This window comes from Onychostoma macrolepis, chromosome 07 (assembly GCF_012432095.1).
Source record: "Onychostoma macrolepis isolate SWU-2019 chromosome 07, ASM1243209v1, whole genome shotgun sequence".
Lineage (NCBI taxonomy): Eukaryota > Metazoa > Chordata > Actinopteri > Cypriniformes > Cyprinidae > Onychostoma > Onychostoma macrolepis.
In genome coordinates this window covers 39,474,864-39,501,195 of record NC_081161.1, presented here as the reverse complement: position 1 = coordinate 39,501,195, position 26,332 = coordinate 39,474,864, and the positions used below count along the sequence as shown (strand labels likewise).

Below are 26,332 nucleotides of genomic sequence, written 5' to 3'. Positions count from 1 at the left end.
AACTAAAAATGAAAAATTCTGTCATATTCACTCCCATTCATAAGTTTGGGTGTTAGTAAGATCTCTTATGCTCACCAAGGCTGCATTTATAAACAGTTATATTGTTAAATATGTTTTCTGTTTCCAGTTTCAGGATATTCAATATTGCCCTTTTGTGTCTCACGGGGGAAAAATCATACAGGTTTGGACGACATGAGGGTGAGTAAGTGATGACAGAATGATTATTTTTTTAATCCAGCTGAAATTACTGAAGCAATACTTGAACTTACTCTGATCTCACGGCACACAGATGTGAGTTTTACTCTGATTCTGAGAGGAACCACTGCAGAACCGGTTCCTTGTTCTCCGCCAGCCACTTAATCTTGGCTCTTGTCTTCTCGATGGCCTGCTGCAGCGCTTGAGTTCCCGAGCCGAATCCGGTCTCAGCGTTGTCCTTTTGGAAGCGTTTCAACTGAACAAAGACAGCAAGGATTTAACACTTAAGTCAGGTTATGTCTTATAAGCCTCGCTCTCACAGTGCATGCAATAGATTTTTGCTGTGTGGTTGTAAGGTCAAAGGTCATGTACCTGACTGAGTTCAAATGGTGTGCAGAATCTATAGGTGACGTCACTAATTAATCTGGAGAAAGTGAATGATCCAGTGCCGTACCTGATAAGTAATACCAAAAGTGTGTACTTTTATACATTTGTCTCTTTCTTTCTCTTTGTGTGTGTTTTATGGTATTTGGCATACTTACGCTTTGAAGAAATAGTCCCAGTTTGCCCGGATAAAGTCCCATGCCAAAGGTTGGCCAATGATATTACTGGCAATGTACCCAATGGTAGAAGTGGCGTCCTGTTTGCGTATCTTTTCTGGGTTCATAGTGTATTCCAGGTACCTTATTAAAACATGAACATGTTAAACGCACAGTACCTAGAGTATTACAATGCATCTACGAAAAATGCAATTCAGACAGGTGATGACTTGAACACACAATTTCTATAATAAACATGTTTCTAATTTCTGAATTGAAATTCCTTTTGATATTTGTTTTGTGGGGCTTTAAGTAATAAAAAAAAAAAATGTGATTCTCTCTTAAAAAGCACAATTAAAAAAATGTGAAGAAAAAAGCTATATAGTATTTTGCCATAATCTTGTCATAAAAAGCATATTGCATAATAAGCATATTAAGCCATATTAATATTTGGGGGAGACATTGTTGTGTTAAACTATAAAACTGGAAACAAAAGGATGCTTAAAAATATCAGAACATGACATGACAAGGTAAGTTCTGTTCAGGTTTATTAGGTATAACCCCATAAAATGTGTTTGTCATTGGAAAGTGAGTGTTAATATAAGAATTTTTTACTTCGACCTTTATGCTTCCCCAGAGCTACCTGTTCAGTAACCAGGGCACTTTGGTGCAGGCCAGAGCCGATCTCAGTTTGACAGCTTCAGCTGCGACTGTGGCCTTCTGGAACATCTGCCAGCCAAAATTCCACTCTTCTGCACCACCTGCAGCGATGGCGTCACAGTACACCGTCGACCTCAGGTTGGGATGAATCCTAAACAGAATTTTTTTCATCATTTATTTATTTCATCACAAATGCAACACCAAAAATGTGAACTATTGGTACTATATAAAATAGCTGTTTTAACACATTTAAAAAATATGATTTATTTTCCTTCAGAAATCATTCTACAATTCTTGTTATTATCAATGTTGAAATCAGTTGTGCTTCTTTTTTTTTCCTTTGTTTTTTTTGAAACCGTGATATATTTTTTCAGGATGATTTGGATGAATGGAAAGTTCGAAAGAACAGCATTTATTTGAAATATAAATCTTTTTATAGATGACTTTTGACCAAATGAAAGCATCACTGCTTAATAAATTCTTTAAAAAATCTTAATAAACTCAAACTTTTAAATGGTATAGTGTACATTCAATGTGCAATATGTATATTTTTAATTTTTAATATTTTAATTCTACATCAGATAGGTGTATCATAATATTAGAGGTATGGTTCTGATCTTATTGTGCACAATATTGGTGCACTGTATTAAAATATGAAGAGTTCAGATGCAAAAAGTAACCCCCCAAGCTCTGGTAACCCCCCTGTAGACAGAAGGATAAATGAAATAAATATGCATAAAGGAGGAGATGGGGAGGTGGAGGGATGCCGAAAGAACTAAAAATGGAAATGGTAAGAGGCTGTTTTTATGCTCGGATATTAATTGAAAGATTAGATGGGCGTACTCCTCCCGAAATTACGTTAATAACGTCACTGTTCACTGTATAAAGCTAAGTTTCATTTACTCCACTGACATTGAGTGTCAAGCATTTGAAACATCTCAAAAACATGTCATACAACATTCTGAAGAACTGACACTTTAAAGGAACTGGTGTTATTAGTTACTGATCTAAAAAATTGCTTAAGACGTGATATACAATCATCTACATAGGATATTGCTTAATTTCCTTTGAGGGTTGCACTCACGCGTTGTTATGAGGATTCTGCATCCATTTTTTGAACCAGCTCCTGGTTAGTTCTCTGCATCCCTCTACGCCGGTACTGCAGGCTAGAGACAGCGCAATGATCTGTGTGAACCTGAGGACAAAATTAAACATAACTTTATCTATATAAAGCAAATTGAGTCTGGGAAGCATGTGACATATGAAAGATTTGTCCTTACTGATCAGTGTGGCCAGAGGGAACTGTTGTCCAGTTTGAGCTGATAGTCCCAAAATATTCAAATAGCGGTTTGACTTGTTTCTTAAGATAAGCCTAAAATAAATACAAACAGCAGTCCCTGTAATCTAGCTGTATTACTTCAGTTTCGATTATAAAAATGAGATTTAACCAACCTGGATGGCACCATAAACTTCACTGCGATCAAACAACTGGAAAAAATAGTTCAGATTTCGAAGCGCCGCCTCCCATGGAATGTATTCCCGCTCATGCAAGAGATATTTAGTTGTTCTCAAAGCAAACGTTATGTTTATAATGGATGCTCTGGAAAAACAAACAAACAAACAAAAAATGACTACAATAAATACAGTCATCCACATTTTTTACCAGTGAATTTCCACGATTTTTCATGACCTGTTAAGTTGTTTTCAATTACTGGATAGATACAAACTTTTAAAAATCACTTTGATTCAGACGGATTTACTCATTAATCATTTCGACTGAATTGTGAATCAGTTTAACTGATTCATAGTAAATAAATACTTTGTGGGAACCCATTACCATTCAAAAATGTATGGGCTCAGTAAGATGATTTAATGATTTTTAAAGAAGTCTCTTCTGCTCATCAGGGCTGCATTTGATCAAAATTCATTCCTGTGTTTTTCCACAACCATTACTTATTTTTTCCAACATTTCTTATCAATGTTGAAAACAGTTGTACTGCTTAATATTTTTGTGGAAAACATAATACTTTTTGTTTGTTTGTTTCAGGAAGAGAAAGAACAGAATTTATTTGCTTTTTTTGTAACATTATGAATGTCTTTACTGTCACTTTTGATTCATTTAATGCACCCTATAGCTAAATAAAAGTTTTAAATAAAAATTTAATAAAATTTAATTTCTAAAAAAAACAAAAAAAACTTTTGATTGGCAGTGCACATGCAATAACTCTCACCTTGCCAGATTAAATGCATCATCCAGAATCTGAGCTCTGTTTACCACAGGTATCGCCTATATAAAGAAAAGACATTCAAATATTGGGTCTTTTTGGCCCTTTTGAGACTGTTCATTCTCATTATTTTCACACAGGACCTGGTGATCGGACTCCAGTTGGCTGAGAAGTCGCTCCCAGTTCCCAAGGTCGTAGTTCACTCTGAAGTAACCTGACACATGGAGGTTGGCCAGCACCCATTCATTTTTGCTGACTTTCATGGGGTTGTGTAGAGCTTAGAGCAGATAAAATAAGGTAATATTTTAAACAGTATCTTCATGCAAGGAGAAAACATTTCATTTGACAACAAGTTACAGTACTGGCAGTGCAAATACAAAATAAATACATGCATCTTTATACTTGGGCCAGTAGATAACCACCAAGCAACAGCCCTTTCATTATGAACGACAAGTTTTACATATTAAACACTTTTCCTTTGGTTTTCAGTAAATGTAAAAGCAAATGCATGCACTCAAAGCTTTCCCTCGAGCCAGAATAGTTTTGTAAGCTTCACTCCCTTGTCTTCTAAAAACAAATCTAATTTCCAAAATCCAGGATTTCATGCATCTCCAACCCCCTGTAGAATAGTGAGTAAGATTTGACTCTTTTCCTACTAAATATTGGCCGGATGCCCTTGCGTTGGAGTGCAGAGACACAAAACTTTAAGAACCGAGTGACCTGCGATTTTATTGGCTGAGCGAAAGCGTGCAAGACCTGTTGCAAGGTCTTGAGGTAGATGAAAAGTATAAAGTGACTTAACAAGGTTTAATGTACCTGATTTCTGAAGAAGCCACAGCTGATCCTGCACCTGGTGTTTCTTCATCCATTTGATGGGTACAAACCATTCATAACTGAGGTTTAACACAGCAGTTAGACTTATAAGAAGGGTTTTCACAGGATCTGGAAATTTTATATTACAATGATGATGTTTGACAACATACTTGAATTCAGATTTCCTATCCACCACTGCTTCAGGATCTAGAAGAAAGTGCTTTTGGCTGACGTTCCCTGTTCGAGTGTCGATAGTGATTACTGGGAAACCCATCTGTAGTATCCAGCGGTTCATGATCTCATGAACACTATACGGTAGTTTCACTCCTGGAGTTAGATCTAATGCCTGGTTAAGAAGTGAAAATGAAAAGTTCCTTAATGTTTTACAGTGTTCACTACACCACATATTAGGGCTCAATTTTTTTTCAGAACATTAGACTGATTTACGATTTCAACATTTTTTTTTACATTTAACTAGTCAACTTCAAAAATGTAACTACAACATTTATTAACAGTCTTGTTAAAGTAAGTTTTATTCCAAGTGCAGCACATGCGAAGTGGAGGTAAAACAAATTCTCTTGTTAAAAGTGGAAAAGATGCATGAAATTGCACAAACACATATTGTACAAGCTTGTTTTAAACTATGGACACAGCCCGTTTTTGCCACTGAATAAAAAGTTAATGAGGGTAATTGCGATTGTTTATCTCGCAGTTCTGATGTTTTTGTTTCACAATTGTGAGTTTGTATCATGCAATTCTGACTGTATAACTCGCAATTGCAATAAAAACTTTTTCTCAGAATTGTGAGATATAAACTCATAATTGCGAGAAATAAAGTCCAATTCTGAAGGAAAAAAAGAGAATATTTTTACAATTGCGAGTTAAATGTCTCACAGTTCTGACTTTTTTTCAGAATTAAGAGATATTAACTCACAATTGTGAGAAAAAATATCAGAATTGCGAGACATAAACTGACTTTTTTCATGCAATTCTGACTTTTTTTTTCTCAAAATTGTGAGATATAAAATCACACTTGCATATTATAGAGTCAAAATTGTGAGAGATAAACTGACTTTTTTGCAGTTCCGATTTTTTTCTCAGAATTATGAGATATAAACTCACACTTGCAAATTATAAAGTCAGAATTGTGAGATGTAAACTCGCAATTGCGAGAAAAAACATCAGAATTGCGACATAAAATTTTATTAGATTTGCAAAATATAAACTTGCAATTGGAAAAAAAAAAAACATCAGAATTGCAAGATATAGCCTAAGCTGACTTTTTTCTTGCAATTCTGACCTTTTTTTCTCAGAATTGTGTGAAATTCACGATTGTGAGTTTTAAAGTCTAATTCTGAAGGAAAAAAGACAATGTTCTTACAATTGCGAGTTTATATCTCACAGTTCTGACTTTTTTTTTCAGAATTCAGAGATATAAACTTGCAATTGCAAATTATAAAGTCAGAATCGTGAGATATTAACTCACAATTGTGAGAAAAAACATCAGAATTGCGAGATATAAACTGACTTTTTTCATGCAAATCAGACTTTTTTTCTCAGCATTGTGAGCTATGAACTCACAATTGCATATTATAGTCAAAATTGTGAGATAAACTGACATTTTTGCAGTTCTGAATTTTTTCTCAGAATTGTGAGATATAAACTCACACTTGCAAATTATAAAGTCAGAATTTTGAGATGTAAACTCGCAATTGCGAGAAAAAACATCAGAATTGCGACATAAAATTTTATCTTGCAATTCTAATTTTTTCTTCGATTTGCAAAATATAAACTTGCAATTGGAAAAAAAAAACATCAGAATTGCAAGATATAGCCTAAGCTGACTTTTTTCTTGCAATTCTGACCTTTTTTTCTCAGAATTGTGTGAAATTCACGATTGTGAGTTTTAAAGTCTAATTCTGAAGGAAAAAGACAATGTTCTTACAATTGCGAGTTTATATCTCACAGTTCTGACTTTTTTCAGAATTCAGAGATATAAACTTGCAATTGCAAATTATAAAGTCAGAATCGTGAGATATTAACTCACAATTGTGAGAAAAAACATCAGAATTGCGAGATATAAACTGACTTTTTTCATGCAAATCAGACTTTTTTTCTCAGCATTGTGAGCTATGAACTCACAATTGCATATTATAGTCAAAATTGTGAGATAAACTGACATTTTTGCAGTTCTGAATTTTTTCTCAGAATTGTGAGATATAAACTCACACTTGCAAATTATAAAGTCAGAATTGTGAGATATAAACTCGCAATTGCGAGAAAAAACATCAGAATTGCGACATAAAATTTTATCTTGCAATTCTAATTTTTTTCTTCGATTTTCAAGATATAAACTTGCAATTGCAAAAAAAAAAAAACATCAGAATTGCAAGATATAGCCTAAGCTGACTTTTTTCTTGCAATTCTGACCTTTTTTTTCTCAGAATTGTGTGAAACTCACGATTGTGAGTTTTAAAGTCTAATTCATAGTGAAAAAGTTTTTCTCACAATTGCAAATTGTAAAGTCAAATTTGTGAGATATAAACTTTTTTCTTGCAATTCTGAGATGTAAACTCAAAATTATGAGTTGTAAATTCCAACTATAAGGGAAAAGACTATTTTCTTACAATTGAGAGTTTATATCTCACAATTCTGATTTCATAACACGCAATTATGACTTTATATCACGCAATTCTAACTTAAAAACTTGCAATTGCCCAGCTTTATCACATATAAATCTCAAGCAGTTAAACAGCCCACCTTTTGAAGATGGTCCCAGAGATCTGAATGCACTGAGCTTCCAAAAGCAAACTGCTTCAGATAAGTCTGTGAGAGAAGAACAACACAACTGTACTATCAGGTCACGAAATACGGCGCGAAAGTTGCATGAACTTTCGAACTTGTTCAAAAACATGAGAGTAAGACCTACACCAAGTCCTTTGGCAAACACCGGCTCTGTCAGGAATTCAGAGAGCATTTTAAGCACTGCGGCTCCCTGTAATGACAAACATATGAAATGCATTTATCTCTGACTGGACTGAAACTACCCTGGCTGCTTTATGACTTTATTTGCAACCTCTCGAGAGTGGTGGTCTTTCGAAATTCCAAAATATCAGTGTTCAAGCTGAAACCCAACATAAAGATCCAAAACATTTTTAATGTTGTAATCAATACTGTTTCGGGGTTTGTAGATTGTTGTCAGGGTGTTGCTATGTGGTTGTTACAATGTCCTAAGTATTCAGAATGATGGCTAGTCCATTGCTATTCAGTGTGTTCTTATTGTTTTTTAGGCATTGTTAAGTTGCTAGTTGTCATGATAATGCAGTAGATTTTTATACCTTGCTGTAGGATATGGTGTTGAACATTTCGCTGATTTCTGAGGGTGTGTTGACCTCTTCCTCCTTTCGGGAGAGGGGGTGAGAGGAAGTCAAGCTATCCACAGCAAACGCTCTTTGCAGGTCATAAAGAATCATCTGGTCTTTCTGGCGAGAGACAGAGTTGATTGTAAATTACGTTACAAGGTGTGTCTCTTCAATAAATTTAGCTGAACAGCTTACAAGTCAAGTTTTTGGCAAACCTGAAATTTTCATAATAAATTCATTCATTCATTCATTTTTCATTAAATAAACTAAATATATTATTTACCAAAAGCTTGTTTGCCTGATAAATAAATAAACCAATAAATATCTTATTTAATAAATTTTTCATTTACTTTGTGTGTCAGAAATAAATAAATCAGGTTCACCAAGAACCCGTTTGACGTTATTTATTTTATTTTATTCATTTATTTATAAATGCCTCGGGTTTCCCAAAAACGTTGCCAAATGAAAGAATGAATGAATGAATGGATGTTTCAAGTTCACCAAGAACATGTTAAAGTAAACCGGCACTTTTTATATGTTGCTTGCAAACAAAACTTGATTTTGAATACATGGCTATTTCTAAATGACCATCAAGGGAGACAGCATCCACCAGCAGGACTGCCTGCTTCCAACCAGCCAAACCTTTGCTTAAACAGACCTACTGATTACTTTTAGTTGTTTCTGTTCATTAAATTGGAACAGAGAAAGTATGTACATACTTCAACTTTAAATACAGGCACGGTTTTCTACACTATGTAAGAGTAAATGCAATTATTAAAAAAAAAAAAAAAAAAAATCCTCTGAATGATGTTCTTACCATGTTCCAGGTGGGCTCAGCATAATCAGCGCCCAGATACTCCACGTATGAAGCGAATCCCTCGTTCAGCCAGAGATCATTCCACCATTTCAGCGTCACAAGGTTTCCAAACCACTGGAAGACACATAAATCACATGGCAAACTGTGCGAAGCAAAAAGTACTCCGAGTCCCTTTTACTGTGCCTAGACGTACCATGTGAGCCAGCTCGTGAGAAACAACAGTCACAATCCTCTGCTTGTTGCCATTGGCAGACGTCCGCGGATCGTATAGAAGAGCCGTCTCTCTATAAGTGACAAGACCCCAGTTTTCCATGGCTCCTGAGTTGAAGTCAGGCAATGCAATCTGGTCTAAGAAAACAGGAGGATAACTGCTTATTCTACTGTGCTTTTAAGGGTAACAGTTTTATTTTTTATCATGAATGAAGTTGCTCGTACCTGACTTAGAAAGCGGATAGCTAGTGTTGTAATATTTCTCAAAGAACTCCAGTATTGGCTGAGTGATTTTGAGCGCATAGTCGCCTTGCCCATCATCAATGGCTTTTTTTCTTGCCCATATTCTTACCTTTGACAAGCCAAACAAACAAGTTTTCAAATAACCTCACGTCTATACAATATTCCTCTTCATAAAGCTTAGATTTATGAATTGGTGTAGAAGCCCTACCAAAATTCCCTTCTTGTCTTTAGCATTGATGTACTTGAAATCACTGACAACAAACGCGACGAGATATGTTGACATCTTCTTTGTGGGTCCAAATATCGTTCTGGTAATTTTCGTTCCATCGATGATGACATTTTCTGTTTCTAAGATGAAAAAATAAGAAATTACAATTAGAGCTATTTCTGAAAATGTAGCAAGTAATGAAATGATTTTGTTCAATTATTTACATTTACATTTATGAATTTGGCATTTACATTTAAATTCAGCATTGCCATCATATTAATAAAAAGTACATTTTAAAATATATTACATTTGTGAATTTATTCAAAGCGACTTATATTGCATTTAAAGGTATAGAAAAAAATAAAAATTCTGTCATTTGTTGCATGCCCTCATGTCATTCGAAATCAGACTTTTTGTTCTGTTCAACACGAAAGAAGATATTTTGAAGAATGTTGATAACCAAATAGTTTGGTAGCCATTGACTTTCATTACGTGGACAAAAAAAATAAAAATACAATGGCAGTCAAAGGGAAACAAACCAACATTTTTTAAAATATATTTCTTAGTGTTCTGTGGAAAAAATAAATGCATAGAGGTTTGGAACAACGTGAGGGTGAGTAAATAATGACAAGATTTTAATTTTTGGGTGAATATCATCAAGGCATACATTTGATCAGTTTGTGTATTCCCTGGGAATTGAACCATGCATGACCTTGCCATTTCTTTACTGTTTGAGCTACAAAAATGCCTTTAATATGCCAGTTAATTGTAGCTAATAGCAAATAACAAAATTGTGTTCTTAAATTAAGATTTCTGACATTGACATTTGTCGTGGCATGAAAAATCATAGAATAGATGGACGTTAAAACTGTTTAGAAGTCAATGTATTGAGTAAATGAATAGGCTAATTCAATATATTAAATAAGTCCATTTTAATTCCATGTTGTTAAACATGTCTATCACTCGCCTACAGTCATTTTTAAAATCTTGACAGGATTCAACTAATGGGATACAGAAACGCTGTTTTGATTTGAAATTGGCCCTGCAAGCAAAACACGATTTGAGACAAAATTTTGCCTGCTTTGCTCATGTACACATAGTCAAGATTAGATTTGAAGCTGATGGCAGTTGAGGGAATAACTGCATGGAAAACAAATACAGCTGAAATAAGTGCCAACATCAGGAGGACAGATGCTGCCGAATGTCACATAACCCGCAGTCTATGACTCAAAAACCACAAAAGACATGCAAACGAATATACAAACTTTGCACAAATAGTTGATTAATCATCATCACTTTCATGTTGTTCTAAACCCATAACTCTCTCTTCCATGGTTTACAGATGGGAATTTTTGAATATCCTGCTCTATTTTTTAATCATCTGAAGCAGTACTTTTTTGAAGTCCTTATTCACTGAAAACCGTCCCCTCTGCAGCAGCTCTCAGATCAAATATGGTGTCTATTCACCATTTTTGTAGTCTATGATAGTATGTGGCTTCAGAAGGCTTGGGATATAGAGCACAAGTCTTAGACTTTTTTAATGATATTTTTTGGTGTTTTATTTTGTGATCTTTACATACCCTTTAACTTCCATTTTTAAATACACTAAAAACTGGCTCAGGAAGCAGTTACGGCTCAATTAGACCGTTATGGGGCCCTCTTGTGGTCTAAGAGGGAGAAAGTAAACAAAAATACGTGAAAAAAAAAAATTTAAACATTTAATGGAAAATGTAATGAATGTAGTATAATTATTTATTGTTAATTTGTTGTCATTTTGATACATTTTATTCTTAATGTATTGTTTTTAGTTAATGCATTCCAATTTTAAGTTTTAAATATTTAAATTAAGTAAATAAATCAGATCGGAGGGTAAAACTATTGCAAATTTCATAGTAAAATTTGCAGGTGACAACAATTGAATCCTACAATCTCCAGTGGGCCTGAAAACCCTTTTTGCTGCAGCTTGTTTAGGGCAGCACATACAGATTCGGTCTTTCACTGAAATACAAAGTAATTAGTCAAGGAACTATTATAGGCTTTGTGATGGATTGTTTGTCTTACTAATTTCTTGGCTGTTTGACAGTGCTGTCATTTCCAGGTCATGGATGAGAGTGATATGAAACACAGCTTTCATGCCAGGTTCATCGAAACACGGGAAAGCTTTTCTAGCGTAAGTGGCCTGCATCTGAGTGATGGCAATAATTCTGCAAAACATAAGAGCAGTTCAAGTGTTGTTGGATCACAAAACTATAAACTCAGATCAGTCAGTGTGATGCCATATTTCTAAATTTAAATGATCTACAGTGTTTTTCTAAGATTGAAAGGAACAACATCAAAGAAATTATTTTTAGTAACACACTGTAAAAAGGTGATAAGTTGACTTAACTTAAAAAAAAATTAGGAAACCCATTGCCTTAAAGTTATTTAGTAAATAATCATTTAAAAAAATAAGTTAAGTTAACTTTTTTTATTATTATTATTATTTAATTAATAATTTTAAGGCAACGGGTTTCCTCAATTTTTAAGTTAAGTCAACTTATCCCTTTTTACAGTGCATGAGTCGCATGTCTTGATTTAATTGCATTATAAAAATATAAAACCAAGTGGCATTTATTAAGCACAACATTTCAGAAAAAAAATGTTTGTTAGATTTTTAAATGATAAAACAATAGATGTATTACCATTCAGAAGTTTAGTGTTGAGTTAAAATACACTGTAAAAAGTGATGTTAACTTAACTTAAAAAATTTTAGGAAACCTGTTGCCTTAAAATTTTTAAGTAAATGATAATTAAAAAAAAATAAGTTAAGTGAATTGTCAAGTTCACTTAACTTTTTTTTTATTATTATTATTATTTACTTAATAATTTTAAGGCAACGGGTTTCCTCAATTTTTTTTAAGTTAAGTCAACTTATCACTTTTTACAGTGTAGTAATATTGTGAAATATTATTACAATTTAAAATAACATGATCCTGTTAATTTGGTGCTCAAGAAACATTTTTAAAAATATATATAATTATCAATGTTGAAAACAGTTGTGCTTCTCAATGTTTTTGTGGAAATCTTAATCCTTTTTTCAGTATTGTTTGACGAGCAGAAATCTCAAAAAGAGTTTGAAATAACATTAATAACATCAATTTTGTAACATTACACATGTGTTCCCTATAGTGAAGAATAAATATACTACAATGTATTTGAAATACATTTATGTTAAGTATACTACAAATACATTTAAATATTTATGTGCTTAATAAAAATACCCTGCAATTGTATATTTAGGATACTAAACTGGTATGCTTAAAGTCTGATAAATTGGAACAAATGATTTTATACTTCATGCACGTTAATTGTGCGGAAGTAGAGATGAAGTCCAACTAAAGATATACTGAATGTATTTGATTGTGCTAAAGTGGAACTATTGCAAGTATACTTCAGGTACACTTTAAATATCTTGCATTAAAAGACTAATGTTATTCAGAGATCATGCAGTATTACAAAATGTGCATTGTGCACTAGTAGTACTCCAAATAAGTCTATTTTAATAGATTTGAACTATACAAACATTACTTTTTTAATAGGGTTTACTGACACCTTTTGTTCGATTTAATGCATCCTTGAAGGTATTTATAAAAAAAAAAAAAAAAATAGTACTGACCCCAAACTTTTAAACAGTAGTGTATATGCTATTCAAAATGAATGCACATATGAAGTTTCGTGACATTTTCTGGTTGCTGAACATGAAGGGAAGTACACCTGTGGTTTGTCTGCAAGAGAACTTGAAAGGAACTGACTTCATACATCCACTGATCTTTAAAAGCAGTTGCTTAGAAGCAATTGCAGAAATGGCTGTTATTTCAGAGAAATCTCTAGCAGATGTTTCATCTGTTTTCAGATGCCACGTGGTTTGATATTTTGTGCCTAATGCAATGACATTCTGACATTTATAGCTGCTTTAGTATCTATTAGGGAAACTGTATTGCTTCCAAAAACAACTTCTCACTTTTTTTCCCCATCTTCCATGTATTCACTCCTGTAGAAACCCTCCAGATCATCAGCAAGCTCTCCTGTGAACTCTGTGTAGAGCCAATAGGACTTGCCAGGCTTCAGTTTTCCCTCCAGTTGAATTACCAGGTAATGAGTTTCCATCTGAAACCAGGTTGTCTTTATGGCCGGAGCCGTTACACCGCTCAAACCCGTGAGTTTTGCATGGTGCCCCTTAAAAAGAGTCAAGTTCAGCTTGTTGGAGTGAATTAATATCAGGTCTGTCTTCTTCACACAAGTAAACATCACTCCAGAGATGCCAGTGAAAATATACATCTCATTGGCGTTCCTCACCAAACGGGGCCAAAGAGTCACATTGTAGTACTCTGGAGACAGAGTATCAGGCAGTCTGTATTTGTCCCAGGCTTCGTTGGAAGTCTTCGGGGTGGGAGATACTGGCGATGTAGTTGCGTTGGTGAATTTTGCTGCGTTTTTGGACTTTTCTCGATTGTAAACCACTGATAATGCAATGATGGTCACCAAGGCTATTGCGGCCAGCACCATGGCTGCAGTGGCCAGATGTTTGCTGATGTAATATCCTTTCCCCATTGTTCACTCTGGTTTAAGTTGGGAAACTGGTGATGTCCTTTATGTGCGTTTTACTTCTTCGCGGTGTTGTTGAGATGATGCTAGCATGACATTGCCTTCAACAAAAACAAATAGATGGTTTCCATCTTCGGTGATTTAAATACCTAAAGGAAACAAGTATGAAAATGTCAATATTTACTTACCCTCATGACATTTAAAATTGAATGACTTTCTCTCTACTGTGGAACAAAAAAGGAGATATTTTGCAGAATCTCCACGTACGCTGCTCTTTTCCAAACAATGAAAGCTGTGAATAACAATGCCTACAGTGTTATTTTACTATTTTTAATATACTGTTGTTGTATTTATTACTATTTTGAGTACATTTTTATATGTTTAGTTTAAATATTAGAACGTTTTTAATGGGATTTTGTCATTTTTATTAGATTTTGTTTTCTTGTTTCTTATTTGATTTGAGTAATTTTAGTACTCAACGAACTTAAACGTATTTCATTTAGTTGTCAGGGCAACATCTGTAAGTTTGTATTTATTATTTATCGGTGGCAGGTCTTCAGTGGTGTCCTGCATGAATTAGTCCAGCTGGCATCATAACGATGCCACGGCTATAGAAACCATAAATATTTGACAGAAATAATAGGCCATCGCATCACAGACAGGTATCTCACGTAGTGAGAATGAACGCTATTATAAAGCAAGAAACCCAATTAACACAATTCAACAAGTTGCCACAGCTGCGCAACGTACTTAATTTCTAGCTGGAGCATTAACCTAATAAAATGTCAAAAATATAGTCCACCCGATGTTCTTACAGGCATGTATTAATATTATTATAACATATTATTAGGCCAGCAGAGAAGGCACTGTTATTTATATTAGATTTTTTTATAACATTTATACATATTATTTAAATAAGTATTCTTGTAATATTTATATTTTATTTACATCAATAACACACAAAACTAATTTATTTTACTCACACACAACTAATGAATGATTCGTAAGTTGAGCTGTATAGACAACTTATACAGTAGTTTTATAATACTGTTTTTCTCATTTTGTAGCTCAGAAATGCCAGTCTCCATTCACTTTCATTGTATGTAAAAGATCTACTAGAACAAACTAAAATGAATAACTTTAAAATAAAATAAAATATTAAATAAAATTGTAGTTTTTTTCCCCCTTTAAGTAAAATCCTAAATTGCATATTTAATACACTTCACATTCATATTAACCCAAGTTTAACATGATGCAACTGGCTGACAAAATCTGCAATTAATCTGAAATTAATATTAAGTCTTAGTACAAAAAGTTACATGCTGCACATCTGGAATAATCAAATTCACTAATTCATTTTGTGCCGTTTCTCACAGGTGCTTCCTCTTGATGCCTGGCCTCATTTACCATCTTCCTGTTATCATGTTATGTGAGTTCAGTCAACAATCACATGCACTTAAAAGCTGTTTATGTGTTAGAAAGCAGAAATATGAGCAAAAGTGAACAGGCCTGTAAGCTTGAACAGATTTTAAGTGCACTCATAATGGATCATGTCATTGGTGCAGGATAGAATAGGTTGGGAAGCCTTTCCTGTCCAGCTGATTCATTTTCAATTAAACCAATGGATAACATGAGCAGTCTTTTCTTAAGAAGAATAATTTGTGTCCTTGTAAGTGGGAAATGTATGTGAAAGTTCAACTTGCAGATGTTTTTGCATTGGAAAAAAAACTGCAGTGGTCGCATAAGGGGGCAATGAAAATATAATCATAACACCAATAAGCTTTGCCATAAAAATGCCATAATTTATTTGATTTGATTTTAGTACTTCAAAGTAAATGTATTTCATATAGTTGTCAAGGCAACTTTTTTATATTTTTATTGATTAATTGTATTTTATTTATTTATATAACATTTTTATATAAGCTACTGTATAATATTATGTACTATATTGTTTATGTTAAATATATATTTGCTACCTCAAATGTTTTGAATTTACTTTGCAACATTTTTCTCTCAGAAATTGCTAGTATGTTTCACAAGTAATTACAAAGAACTGGCAAATAATACATTGAATTAAATGTGAAATATTGAATTAGACTGAACAGGTATTTTCTTGTAAACTGAGCTCCAGTAATCTTTATTTTATTTACAATTTTTTATTTTATTTATTTTATTTATTTTTTAACTAGTCCACCAGCTGGATCTGAATATAAACCAGTATGGAAATTGATCCTAACAGGTATGCCAAAGTCTTTATTGCATATTATTGTTTTGCATATACAAATTCATGCAATCATTGATATGAATATTTTGCTCTCACCTTTCAGCTGTAAAACCATTTTGCTTAAATGCTTGTCTGACAGCTATAAGCCTTTCGCTCTGCTGCGTACGACCATCTCAACCTGGAAGTTATTTGATGTAAGTAAATATATATACACTAATTTTCTGCAACCCTCTAAAATATGAAACACCCACACTGCAGTCCAAACCAAAGAAACCCATCTCATCCGTTGACCATATGCTAAATCACTCTGTCTGGAAAGCCATGCATGCAGCAGCGCAGGAGCGCAAAGATCTTGCAGCAGTTCTCTTGCTTTTGTAGAAAGACTTCTTCTTAGTTCTTGTGTGAGATAAAAGTCAAATCAAATAAACACACACATGCTCGACTGACGAACAGAAGAGAGTAAAAGTGCACATACCAGGTATCCATAGGGAAAGTCACAGAAGTGGGAGAGTCTGTGAATATGATGAGGCTGATGGGAAAAACAAACACACACACACACACACACACACACACACACTTCTTCCCATTTGGGAGGAGGGGCGAAACGAAGCTCAGGTTTTCTCATACACACACACACACACCCCAAACCCACCCACACACACACACACATATGCACACGGACTGTGAATTCTCTAACAAATCTTTGTCGAGGCGTTTTAGGGGGGAAATATGATCACTTTGAAGCATTTATTGTTATGTTTTTTCATAGCTCAAGAGGCTCTGTTATGTTTAATGAGCACAGTTTGAGACCACTTTTGAACCTCTAATGAAGGTACATTGGATATTACAAAGGTGCTTTTCTCAAGAGTAAATTAAGATATTAAGAGATATTTAGAGTTCTGTCCTGTGGCTATATTTTGTATTTTGGGCACAAAAATGCAAAATTGAAACAGTCATTATGCAGTCATCATACTGTTTATCATCAGTCTGCTATCAGTTATGATCTTGAAAGGTAATTTGGGTGTGATTTGATTATATTAAAGCCTCCCACGGTTTATCTTCCCTTTAGAAAAACATAATCATCAATACATCAAAAACAGACGAAGTTTAATACTTGCATCACTAACCCTAAGTATGTGCAATTATATACATACTATACATACATTTATGTACTTAAGCAGCAATTATTTGATCAAAAATACTGTGAAAACACTATTATTGTGAAATCCATTACAATTTAAAATGTGTTTTCTATTTGAATATAATTTCGGTTTGAGTGTAATTTATTCCTGTGATGCAAAGCTGTATTTTTAGCATCATTACCTTAGCTTTCACTGTCACATGATCCTTCAGAAATCATTTTAATATGCTGATTTGAACGTTTCTTATATTATGAATGTTGAAAACAGTTGTGCTGCTTGTTATTTCTGTGGATTCTTTTTTTACAGGAACAGCATTTGTTTGAAATTACTGTCTATTTTAATCAATTTAACGTATCCTTGCTGAATAAAAGTAATGCACATTTTGACGAACTGCTAAATGAATAAATGTAAATGTTAACGAGCACATTTCAAACAGCTTAAATGCTAAAATGCAACAAAGATCAGGGTGGAATTTATGGCAAAAATTAACAAGCAGATTGAAATTCGTTGAAACTCATCTGTTTTCAGTATGCATGTGACAGTGTTTTCCCAACAGGATACAATAAACCATTTCAGCTGAAATGCAGCACACAGGGAATGCCAAGCAGATAAACAGAGAGAAAGTCTTGATGGAAATGTTCACAACCGAGTATTGTTTCAGGAGATGATTCAAACGAGTCATGAAAACTTTAACTCTAAATCTGATGGGAATTGTCTGATGAAGTTTTGAAGGGTGAATATGTGTCGTTGCACATACTAAAGTGTTGCACCTAATATAGGTTAGAGATTGTATTCTACCTCTGTTAACTGGCGATGGAGTTGTAAAGCATCTCCAGGGATATTTCCTGCAAAGAAAAGCAATTTCCTGCAAGTCTGTTTCAAACTGCAATAACCAAAAAAATCACAGCTTTAAAGACACTCTTTAAGTGGCTAACATGAAATTACAGTTTGCATCAAATGCACACATAAGCTAAGGCTTGAAAAGGTGGTGCATGTAGATAAATAATCCCTAAATATACCTCAGTTTGTGTTTTAGTGAATTTCTTTCACTTAGGTTATGTAGGAAACACGTTTGAGGTTTATTTTGAGGTATCTTGTTTTTGCTTGCTAGACTTTTCCAAACTTTTCTTCATTTCCAAAGTACAGTAAGTTAGAGCAACTTGCCACAAATCATGATCATGTGTACTTAGTAAGAAGAACCAAATGTTATACATTTACAGGCCACTCAGTAAAAATGAATGTCAGAATAATTCTCAATATGATGGCTGTAGGTCCTTTCAGTTGGTGGTTTTCACAAACTTCTTCACTGTTTTCTGTATAACCCTGTAGAAAGACTTTCACGTTTCCAAATGCATTTTCCATGCCAGTATATTACTTCAACATTGTCAGTTTCAGATTTATACAGCTCTTACATTACAACAAAATGTGCTTGGTCACGGTACTTTAATTAGATGGTCTCTCTTCTATTGGCATTCATTTGCCAGAAGTTTTGGACCACATTGAATTTAATTTTGTGAACAAGAAACTTGAAATACTGAATTATTTTGTGTTCCACAGATGAAAAAAAAAAAGTCATACGGGTTTTGGGAAGACTTGAGGATGAGTCAGTGTTATTATAGTTTAAAAAATTGTTTTAATTAAATTAGAAACATAAAAATGATACAAATGATTAAAAGGAAAACATAAAAATGTTATTTGAAATAAAACAAATCTTATATATAATATTTTATTTTATTTCTATTTTTTATAATATAACTAAATAAACTAAAACTAATAAATTAAAATTCAAGAAATCTTTATAAACATTAAAAAACGAATCAAAATGGCAAAACAGCAAAATTACTACATTTTTAACTGAAAATATAAACTTTTTATTTGTATTTCTTATTTTCGTTTAGTTTAACTTGAAGTACTAAAAGAACTAAAACTAAATAAAATAAAACTAATAAATAAACATTAATATGGACAAATAAAAAATGTCAAAAACACACAGTATAATGACTAAAACTTGAACTAAAATTAAAGTAAAAACAGAAAACAAAAATAAAATCTAGTTAAAATGTTAGCAATATAATTTTTTATAATAGTATTTTAAAAAAAATTGTAATCAGTGATACTAAAATAACACCAGGATGAATAAATAATGGCAGAATCCCTATCTTTTAGGTTAACATCTTATGCTTTGCATGTATGAAAAATAAAACAATGGCTGTAAATATTTGAAAAGAAATGTGCTGATTGTGACAGAATTGGACAGTATGGTTAAACTGGTTAGTATTCCTCTAGTTTCACAAAAGAATTTCACCACTCAAAGGAAAATAGTACATTTTGGTCTCTGTGTTTTATGGTGGTTAAGTTCAAATACCTTGGCCTCAAAGCACATGAATCTCATTTCCTGTGTGAAAATGAATGCAAGATGGTCATTTGGACCCTTAGAATACCTCGCCTGACTCTGCTCACCTCCGAGAGCAGATTAGAGCAGAGCACATCTTTCTGTCTCTGAACTCTGCAGTTATTGACGGCTGGCACTGTGTCTGTTATTGTGTGTTATGTAACCTCTTTCACTAAGTTACTTTAGCCGCGGGATTTTTTCTCAGAGTTGTGGTTTGATCAGAAGGGAGCTTGTGAGAAGTTTAGAGACAAACTTCATTTTTGACCTGTTTAAATGAGAGTGTGAACAGCTGGTGTTCATTGTCTTGTCTTTCAAGTTCTGTTGTTTATTGTGGCGTTCTTTCTCTTGGATTGTGCACACTAGAGTGAATGGAGAGAGTTTTGCATTTATAAACATTTCTCTCATGTTTTTCATTATTAATGTCCGTGGACCAGCATTAACCGAGCTGTTGACTCTTGTGAATCATAGAGCAAAGTAGGTGGCATATAATAGCTTTTATACCTTTTACAATAATATAGGTGCTAATACTGTAATAGTTGCATTTTTTAAGGCTTTCACAAATTTTTTATTTTATTTTTTTTTTTTTTACATTCACCAGATTTCATTCTGCTTTCTAAAGACATTCAGAAATCATGATGATTTTATTTTATAATAAAATGTATTTATTTTTTAGAAAATCTGCATATTGTTTTGTGCAAAAAGTGACAAGTGTTAATATCAAATATGCTGTCAAATAAAAATACAAAAATCAATATTTTCCAAAAATATTTTAACAATTTGCTTTAGTGCCAAGATAAATCAAATTATTTAATTACAGAAATTATCATTTCATTTTGTTGTCTGTCTCTCTCTCTCTCTCTCTCTCTCTCTCTATATATATATATATATATATATATATATATATATTTATAAAATAGAAGTGAGACATATTTTAATATAGTTACCTTTTTATTTAAAATAGGAAGAGGGTTATACACAAGAGGATGATAATATTTTTCAAAAAGTTTTCGAATATGTAAATAGTACTATAATTATAGATATAATAATTTAATTTTGTTGTCTTTAATTTTATTTATTTATTTAGCTGAAAATATGTAGCTATTTTTATGTTTTAAATTTAGGAGGGTCCTTCAGAAGAGGAGGCCAGATTTTAAGAAGTTTGATAGTCCCTCTGTCGTTTTGTTGTATTTATAATGTCATACATCATATTTTTCACACATATAAATAATAAAAAAATAGCTGGAAATATGTAGCTACCTTTATATTTTAGAAGGGGGGTACTTCGCAAAACGATTTTTCAAAATGTTTGAGCCCTCTGTGAATTATACATTTATAAATAAATAAAAATTTATATATAACACTTACTTTTCATACCGTATAAGTTTTTCTAAATTCATAAAAAATTCATAAGAAATGTGCAATATAAATGATACAAATATCCAAATGAGGAAGCAGATTTTACACTCATGTTATTGGCTGATAATCACAAAATGGTAAAAAAAAACAAAAAAAAAAACCTTCATCACACAACATGGCAGGCCATATCTCCAGCAAATTCCTTTAATTAGTGAATATCCAAAGTAGAGGTCATTCACAGACAGATGGCATTGAAGTTCAAGGACAGCCCACCTGTCCCACTGAGAGGTGGTGGGTTGCATGTTTTCAGATCAAGTATTGCACCTCGTTGCACTAATTGCACGATTGTCAGGCTTTTCAGGAGATCTGAGGAGCAACAGCAGGTTCACTTGACCTTCGGTGACCTTTGATACATTACAGGGAGTGTTTAGATAAAGTGCTGTCAAATACACCCTCGGTCACAGACGGCGCACCCATCTACCACCCACAGTCTGTTGACTGGCCGTCTGATGAATATTGTACACAAAAAAGGCAAGAGCTTTCTAAAACTTGTAAACTTTAAACTGATTGACTGGTTGCAATGCAATTTATGGGAATCGGTCCATCAGAAATGCGTGCATGAGGTACTGAGCTGCTACAGTGAACATTTCTGACAAAGAAAGATTTGCAACATAACCTTTTTTTAATACTTTGTTTGAGGCACTTAGTGTTAAAGCTGCAGTCCGCAAGTTTTTGCCTCTTTGTCGCCATCTCTGTTTGAAAACCTGGAATTGCAGCTTTTTTGCAGAATTATCTGTGTTGCCAGTGGTTGTCACAGCTCCAGCGCCAATGAATCTAATGTTTTGAGGTGAATGTGTGGCACTCAGTCACCGCACTGAGTGGATATTTACTGTAAAATTCTGTCCTTGGAATATATGACCCAAATAAGAATTTTCACCTCAAAACATTAGATTCATCTGCGCTGAAGCAAAAAGAGGCAAAAATTACGGACTGCAGCTTTAAGTAAAAAAATATATCTTTTATGTCTGTGTTTTTTTTTTTTTTTTTAACATCAGTCACAAATTTTTACATCTCCTTCTTGTGTGCACAGGTGTCTTTTTGTTATTTTCTCTCTTTTCTGAACAAACTTTTCCTCCTAGTGTCATAGCTGAAATTCAGATTTCCTGTTCAGAGAGTCTGATGATTCTCCTTACACTTTTCACATTCCTTGCTCATGCTGAATTCATTAATATCATTCTCTGTGCTGAGAAATGTCATGTTTAATCCAAAATTGTGACATTTGGTTAAACTTATTGCTGTGTGGGAAGCCTTTTGTTGAATTCATAATACCATCAAAGTTACTTACATGCCTAGAATACAAAAATGTATGACAGTGTCTTTTTATGAGTTTATATCCAGCTTGTCTGATGGTCAAGTGATTAACATGAGCATTAATTCACTGCAGCACTGAACACAGCAGCATAAGACAGGAGCTATAAACTCCAACAACCAGCCCTTCTTGACATTTGGAAATCAAAGTGAGTGATGGATTTCCTTCTGTCATTGAAAAGAGGGCAGAATCTCAAAAAAATTAAATAAATAAATAAACCACCCAGATATGATTATAAACTCTTTGAAACTCTTTTAATTAAAGTAAACACCCTTAAAACATTATTGATGATATTTGTACATAAAATGAGATGAGATTTATAAAAATAAAAATGAGATTTATAAAATATATAGTTTGAAATGTAAAGTTACATTAATTTACTATAATGATTTAATTAAGACTATGCTACCATTAGAATTGCACTTTCTTTCTTTCTTTCTTTCTTTCTAATTTTATTATTTATTAATTCAATTAATGAGTTATTTTTATTTATAAAGCATTGATTCTGACAAATAATTACAAAAATAAACCAAAATGATGAGAATATAATATTTTAAAGAATATTTTTCATTAGATGTTTTTAACTTTTTAATAAAATAAAGGTAATCTTTTAAGGTATTATTTACTTTAAATATAACTAGCAGTCATCTTTTTATTAACATTCTAAACTTTCTGTATTTGAGTAACTTAATACAAATATTTTTATTTTATTAAACTATCTATCTATCTATCTATCCATCTATCCGTCTATCCGTCTATCTGTCTGTCTGTCTGTCTGTCTGTCTGTCTATCTAATCTCTCTCTCTCTCTCTCTCTCTCTTGACATCTTACATCCATCAGTTGTTTTGGTCCAGCGGTGAAGGCTGTAATTCTGTTTTGTGGCGCTCTCTGCTGGTCAGACTAACAAACTAACTTAGAACACAACTCGGCCAAGTGTCTACACATAAATATGTGGGTTAAATTGTAATTTATTGCATTGGACTAGTAACATAATATTCAATTAGTTCCAGAGTGATTTTTATAAAGCCTTTTTGGGTTAGAAGGGACTCTATTCCAGTGCTTTGGTTTGTCATCATGCCAGTATTATGAATCACGCCTAGCTGCAGAGTGAATTGCATTAGTGTAATGCAGTCTGAAGTGTAATACTATGCATCCCTACAACATAATACTTATTGGCCCAGCGACTGTACAGTCCATCTTACTAAAAGTGTAGTGTTTGAAGTGTTTTTGTGAGGGGAACCCTTGATTACAAGTCTTTGATATCCAGATGACCCAAGACTTGCGCAATAACTAAAATAGCAACGTGTTGTTTAGCCAACAGTCAGTCAGCCTGGTTACATACTTCAGATACGACAGGATTACTAATCTTTGCCTTCGTCTGCCGCAGTCTGTCTGCTCGCTTGATTCCTGGAAAGAAGAGAAAAAGCCCTCCCTAGAATCATTCTCAAGGAGATTCTTAGTAAGGCATTTCATAATACACTACTTATATGGGTCAGCACAAAGGCCAAAGCTTTCCATTAATTCCGAATTGCATATTTTTGTGTTTGATTCACGCTAAAAAATAAAAGTTCCAAAAAGGAGTTCTTATTTGCCTTTTTGTTTTTTTGTTTTTTTTTGTCTAGCAAGATCTGGCAACACGAATGAGTCTTGTATATGTGAAAGCTTGTTTCTGCCATAGGATAAAAAAAGATAATTGTTCATATCTAACAATTCTGTCAATTCTTAATTTTTTTTTATTTTGTATTTATTTATGTGTGACCCTAGACCATAAAACCAGTCATTTTGAAAAGATGAATAAATAAGCTTTCCATTGATGTATGGTTTGTTAAGGTAGGACAATATTTGGCCGAGATACAGGTATTTGATTATCTGGAATCTGAAGGGTGCAAAAAAATCGTAAAATTGAGAAAATTGCCTTTAAAACTGTCCAAATGAAGAAGGTGGAGCCATACCATGCAAACTTTTGTACACAAGTAAAATATCTGCAAATTTAATCATATTTTCCCAGTTTAAAAACCCATATTTAAAATTTTTACAGTGATGATATGAATTAGACCTTTCATCCAATGTTTTCAAAGCCTGCTTATAGAGTCTTCTATTGGTTGTAAAGTAGTCCCACCTGTCTGTGTCCAACTGGTGAGACAGTAATTGACGCGTGAAAAGATCATAGCATTAATATACAACTTTGAAGCCTTAGTGGTTAAATTATTCCTAACATGTCTAAAAAATGTTATTAAATTCATTAAATTTAATTCTATTCCCAACTTTTTAAACTTGTTTTTAAATGTAAGTTGTGTGTCAAGTATTATACCTAAATATTTATATTCATGGACTTTAACCTTCTACCTGCTACTGTAACATCTGGGTCTATTTGCAGACTTTGGAAAAAAACATGATTGTAAACATGTAAACATTGTAAACATGATTTTTTTTTTTTTTTTTAACCAGTTAGTAATATTAACCATCTCTGCTGACAATTCTTCTGCACCTTGCTTTTTACTTTTAGCATGCAGGTATATAACTGGATCATCAGCATACATCTGACAATTTGCAGTAGGTGCACAAGCATCAGGAAAGTCATTATTATACAAACTGAATAACAAAGGACCTAATATTGAACCTTGAGGTACACCAACTGAATTAGTAAGTAATTGTGAAATTTTATTGCCTATTCAAACACACTGTTGTCTATCAGTTAGATATGATCTTATCCATTTAATTACTTTTGTTGAAAAATTATAATTTGATAACTTATTAATTAAAACCTTGTGATTTACTGTGTCAAATGCTTTCCTTAAATCTAGATAAACAGCTCCCACCGTGAAGAACTTCTTGTGGAATAGAAAGGTTCCCTGTATAATAAAGGTTCTTTGTGGAACCACTGATGTCAATAAACAACATTTATTTTTAGGAGCGTGAGGAGATATTTGGATTGGGGCACATTTATAATTTTTCACCCCTTTTCCCATCTCATCCCGAATTCCATTCCTCCTCAAAAACAAACAGTGGCTCATTAGCATGTGTGACCCTCTGGTGGTAAACACATTTATTTCCACTTGAGCGCAGAGAGAGAATTAAAGCAACAAGGGGCGCTCGAGGTAGGTGGGCTGTGTGCCGTCTTTATGGGGACGGTTTATGAGGATTTAACAAATGCAAGAGGACAGGCAAAACATTGAGTGGGTGGGGAGATCGGAAGGGCACGCTGGTACAGTTTGTGCTCGTTGGAGGCTGGATCGCTGTAGTTGTAGTCTTGGGTGGCCGTGGATGTACAGTCCATTGTTTAATGGGTGTATGTGTGCTCTCTCCCTATAATTTTCTAAATGTGACAAGGGCTTAAATGTGTGTGCCAGGATCGAGTTATTTGTGCCACGTTAACACAGTTCTTTTGTGCTCTCCTCTTTGGGCCGAAAGAGCTCTGTAATTATGCTGATAATCAAGACTGTCACAGATTATACTTCGGTAAAAAGGCTTTTCTTGTTTCATTAGAGAAAGGACCACCAACATCCAAACAAACCCTGAGCTTGCTGTGCTCTGTATCCCCTGTTTGTTTGAAAACGGACTGTATCAGCCACAGGGTTCAATGATAATCTTCAGTATCGGAAGGCAGTTAATTGTACTATTTATACATGTTTATACCTAAAAGAATTGGTTTTGAATCATCTCAAAAGGAATAATGCCCATGCAGCTTACTGACCACTGTCTCTACCTAATATACTCCAGAATTTGTGCCCCGTTTGTGATCGTGGTTAGTGTAATCATAGAATTTGACTTTTTATCTTTTTTTTCAAATTGCTGTAATTTTTATTTGGTTTTATTTTATATGTATTTTTAAGTTATTATTCTTTTCATGGACACTATAATGTGGAGGTTTGAAAATATTCATGATTATGCAGTTTTTTTTAATTTATTTACTTAATTTTCATTTTGTTTTATTTTAGATATATTTTAAAATGATTACTGTTAGTATTATTGTCACAGACAACATAATGTGGA

General features: G+C 33.4%; 1 protein-coding gene and 2 long non-coding RNA genes across 8 annotated transcripts in view; 2 read left to right on the top strand and 1 right to left on the bottom strand.

Moving 5' to 3' along the window:
• LOC131543988 (uncharacterized) overlaps positions 1-428 on the top strand; it is a 9,443-nt gene extending 9,015 nt beyond the window's left edge. For both annotated transcript variants that reach the window (XR_009272008.1, XR_009272009.1), the window contains exons 2-3: positions 128-198; positions 290-428. This is a non-coding gene — a long non-coding RNA (uncharacterized LOC131543988). The remainder of the gene's footprint in view (positions 1-127; positions 199-289) is intronic.
• anpepa (alanyl (membrane) aminopeptidase a) overlaps positions 1-16,663 on the bottom strand; it is an 18,340-nt gene extending 1,677 nt beyond the window's left edge. The window contains exons 1-22 of one of the 3 annotated variants that reach the window (XM_058781845.1): positions 16,556-16,597; positions 16,177-16,258; positions 13,273-14,005; positions 11,334-11,476; positions 9,273-9,412; positions 9,047-9,173; positions 8,805-8,959; positions 8,612-8,725; positions 7,771-7,914; positions 7,362-7,427; positions 7,193-7,258; positions 4,603-4,778; positions 4,436-4,512; positions 3,763-3,896; positions 3,626-3,681; positions 2,847-2,994; positions 2,675-2,766; positions 2,479-2,589; positions 1,378-1,545; positions 738-878; positions 568-649; positions 270-451 (exon numbers count right to left, since the gene is read on the bottom strand). In XM_058781845.1, the coding sequence (XP_058637828.1) occupies positions 299-451; positions 568-649; positions 738-878; positions 1,378-1,545; positions 2,479-2,589; positions 2,675-2,766; positions 2,847-2,994; positions 3,626-3,681; positions 3,763-3,896; positions 4,436-4,512; positions 4,603-4,778; positions 7,193-7,258; positions 7,362-7,427; positions 7,771-7,914; positions 8,612-8,725; positions 8,805-8,959; positions 9,047-9,173; positions 9,273-9,412; positions 11,334-11,476; positions 13,273-13,862 (2,883 nt within the window). In that variant the 5' untranslated portion in view covers positions 13,863-14,005; positions 16,177-16,258; positions 16,556-16,597 and the 3' untranslated portion in view covers positions 270-298. Of the gene's footprint in view, positions 1-269; positions 452-567; positions 650-737; positions 879-1,377; positions 1,546-2,478; positions 2,590-2,674; positions 2,767-2,846; positions 2,995-3,625; positions 3,682-3,762; positions 3,897-4,435; positions 4,513-4,602; positions 4,779-7,192; positions 7,259-7,361; positions 7,428-7,770; positions 7,915-8,611; positions 8,726-8,804; positions 8,960-9,046; positions 9,174-9,272; positions 9,413-11,333; positions 11,477-12,927; positions 13,052-13,272; positions 14,006-16,176; positions 16,259-16,555 lie in introns of those variants that run through there. The other 2 variants (XM_058781843.1, XM_058781846.1) reach the window with 2 other exon arrangements.
• LOC131543987 (uncharacterized) lies at positions 603-26,332 on the top strand. Of its 3 annotated transcripts, none has more exons than XR_009272007.1 (14): positions 603-668; positions 1,372-1,532; positions 3,760-3,846; positions 7,781-7,953; positions 8,622-8,769; positions 8,864-9,005; positions 11,356-11,442; positions 13,309-13,403; positions 15,233-15,285; positions 16,046-16,095; positions 16,184-16,274; positions 23,727-23,798; positions 24,846-24,982; positions 25,144-26,332. It is a non-coding gene; the product is annotated as an uncharacterized LOC131543987 (long non-coding RNA). The 3 variants fall into 3 exon arrangements; XR_009272005.1 differs by having other exon boundaries at positions 3,760-3,916; XR_009272006.1 differs by lacking the exon at positions 23,727-23,798 and having other exon boundaries at positions 3,760-3,916.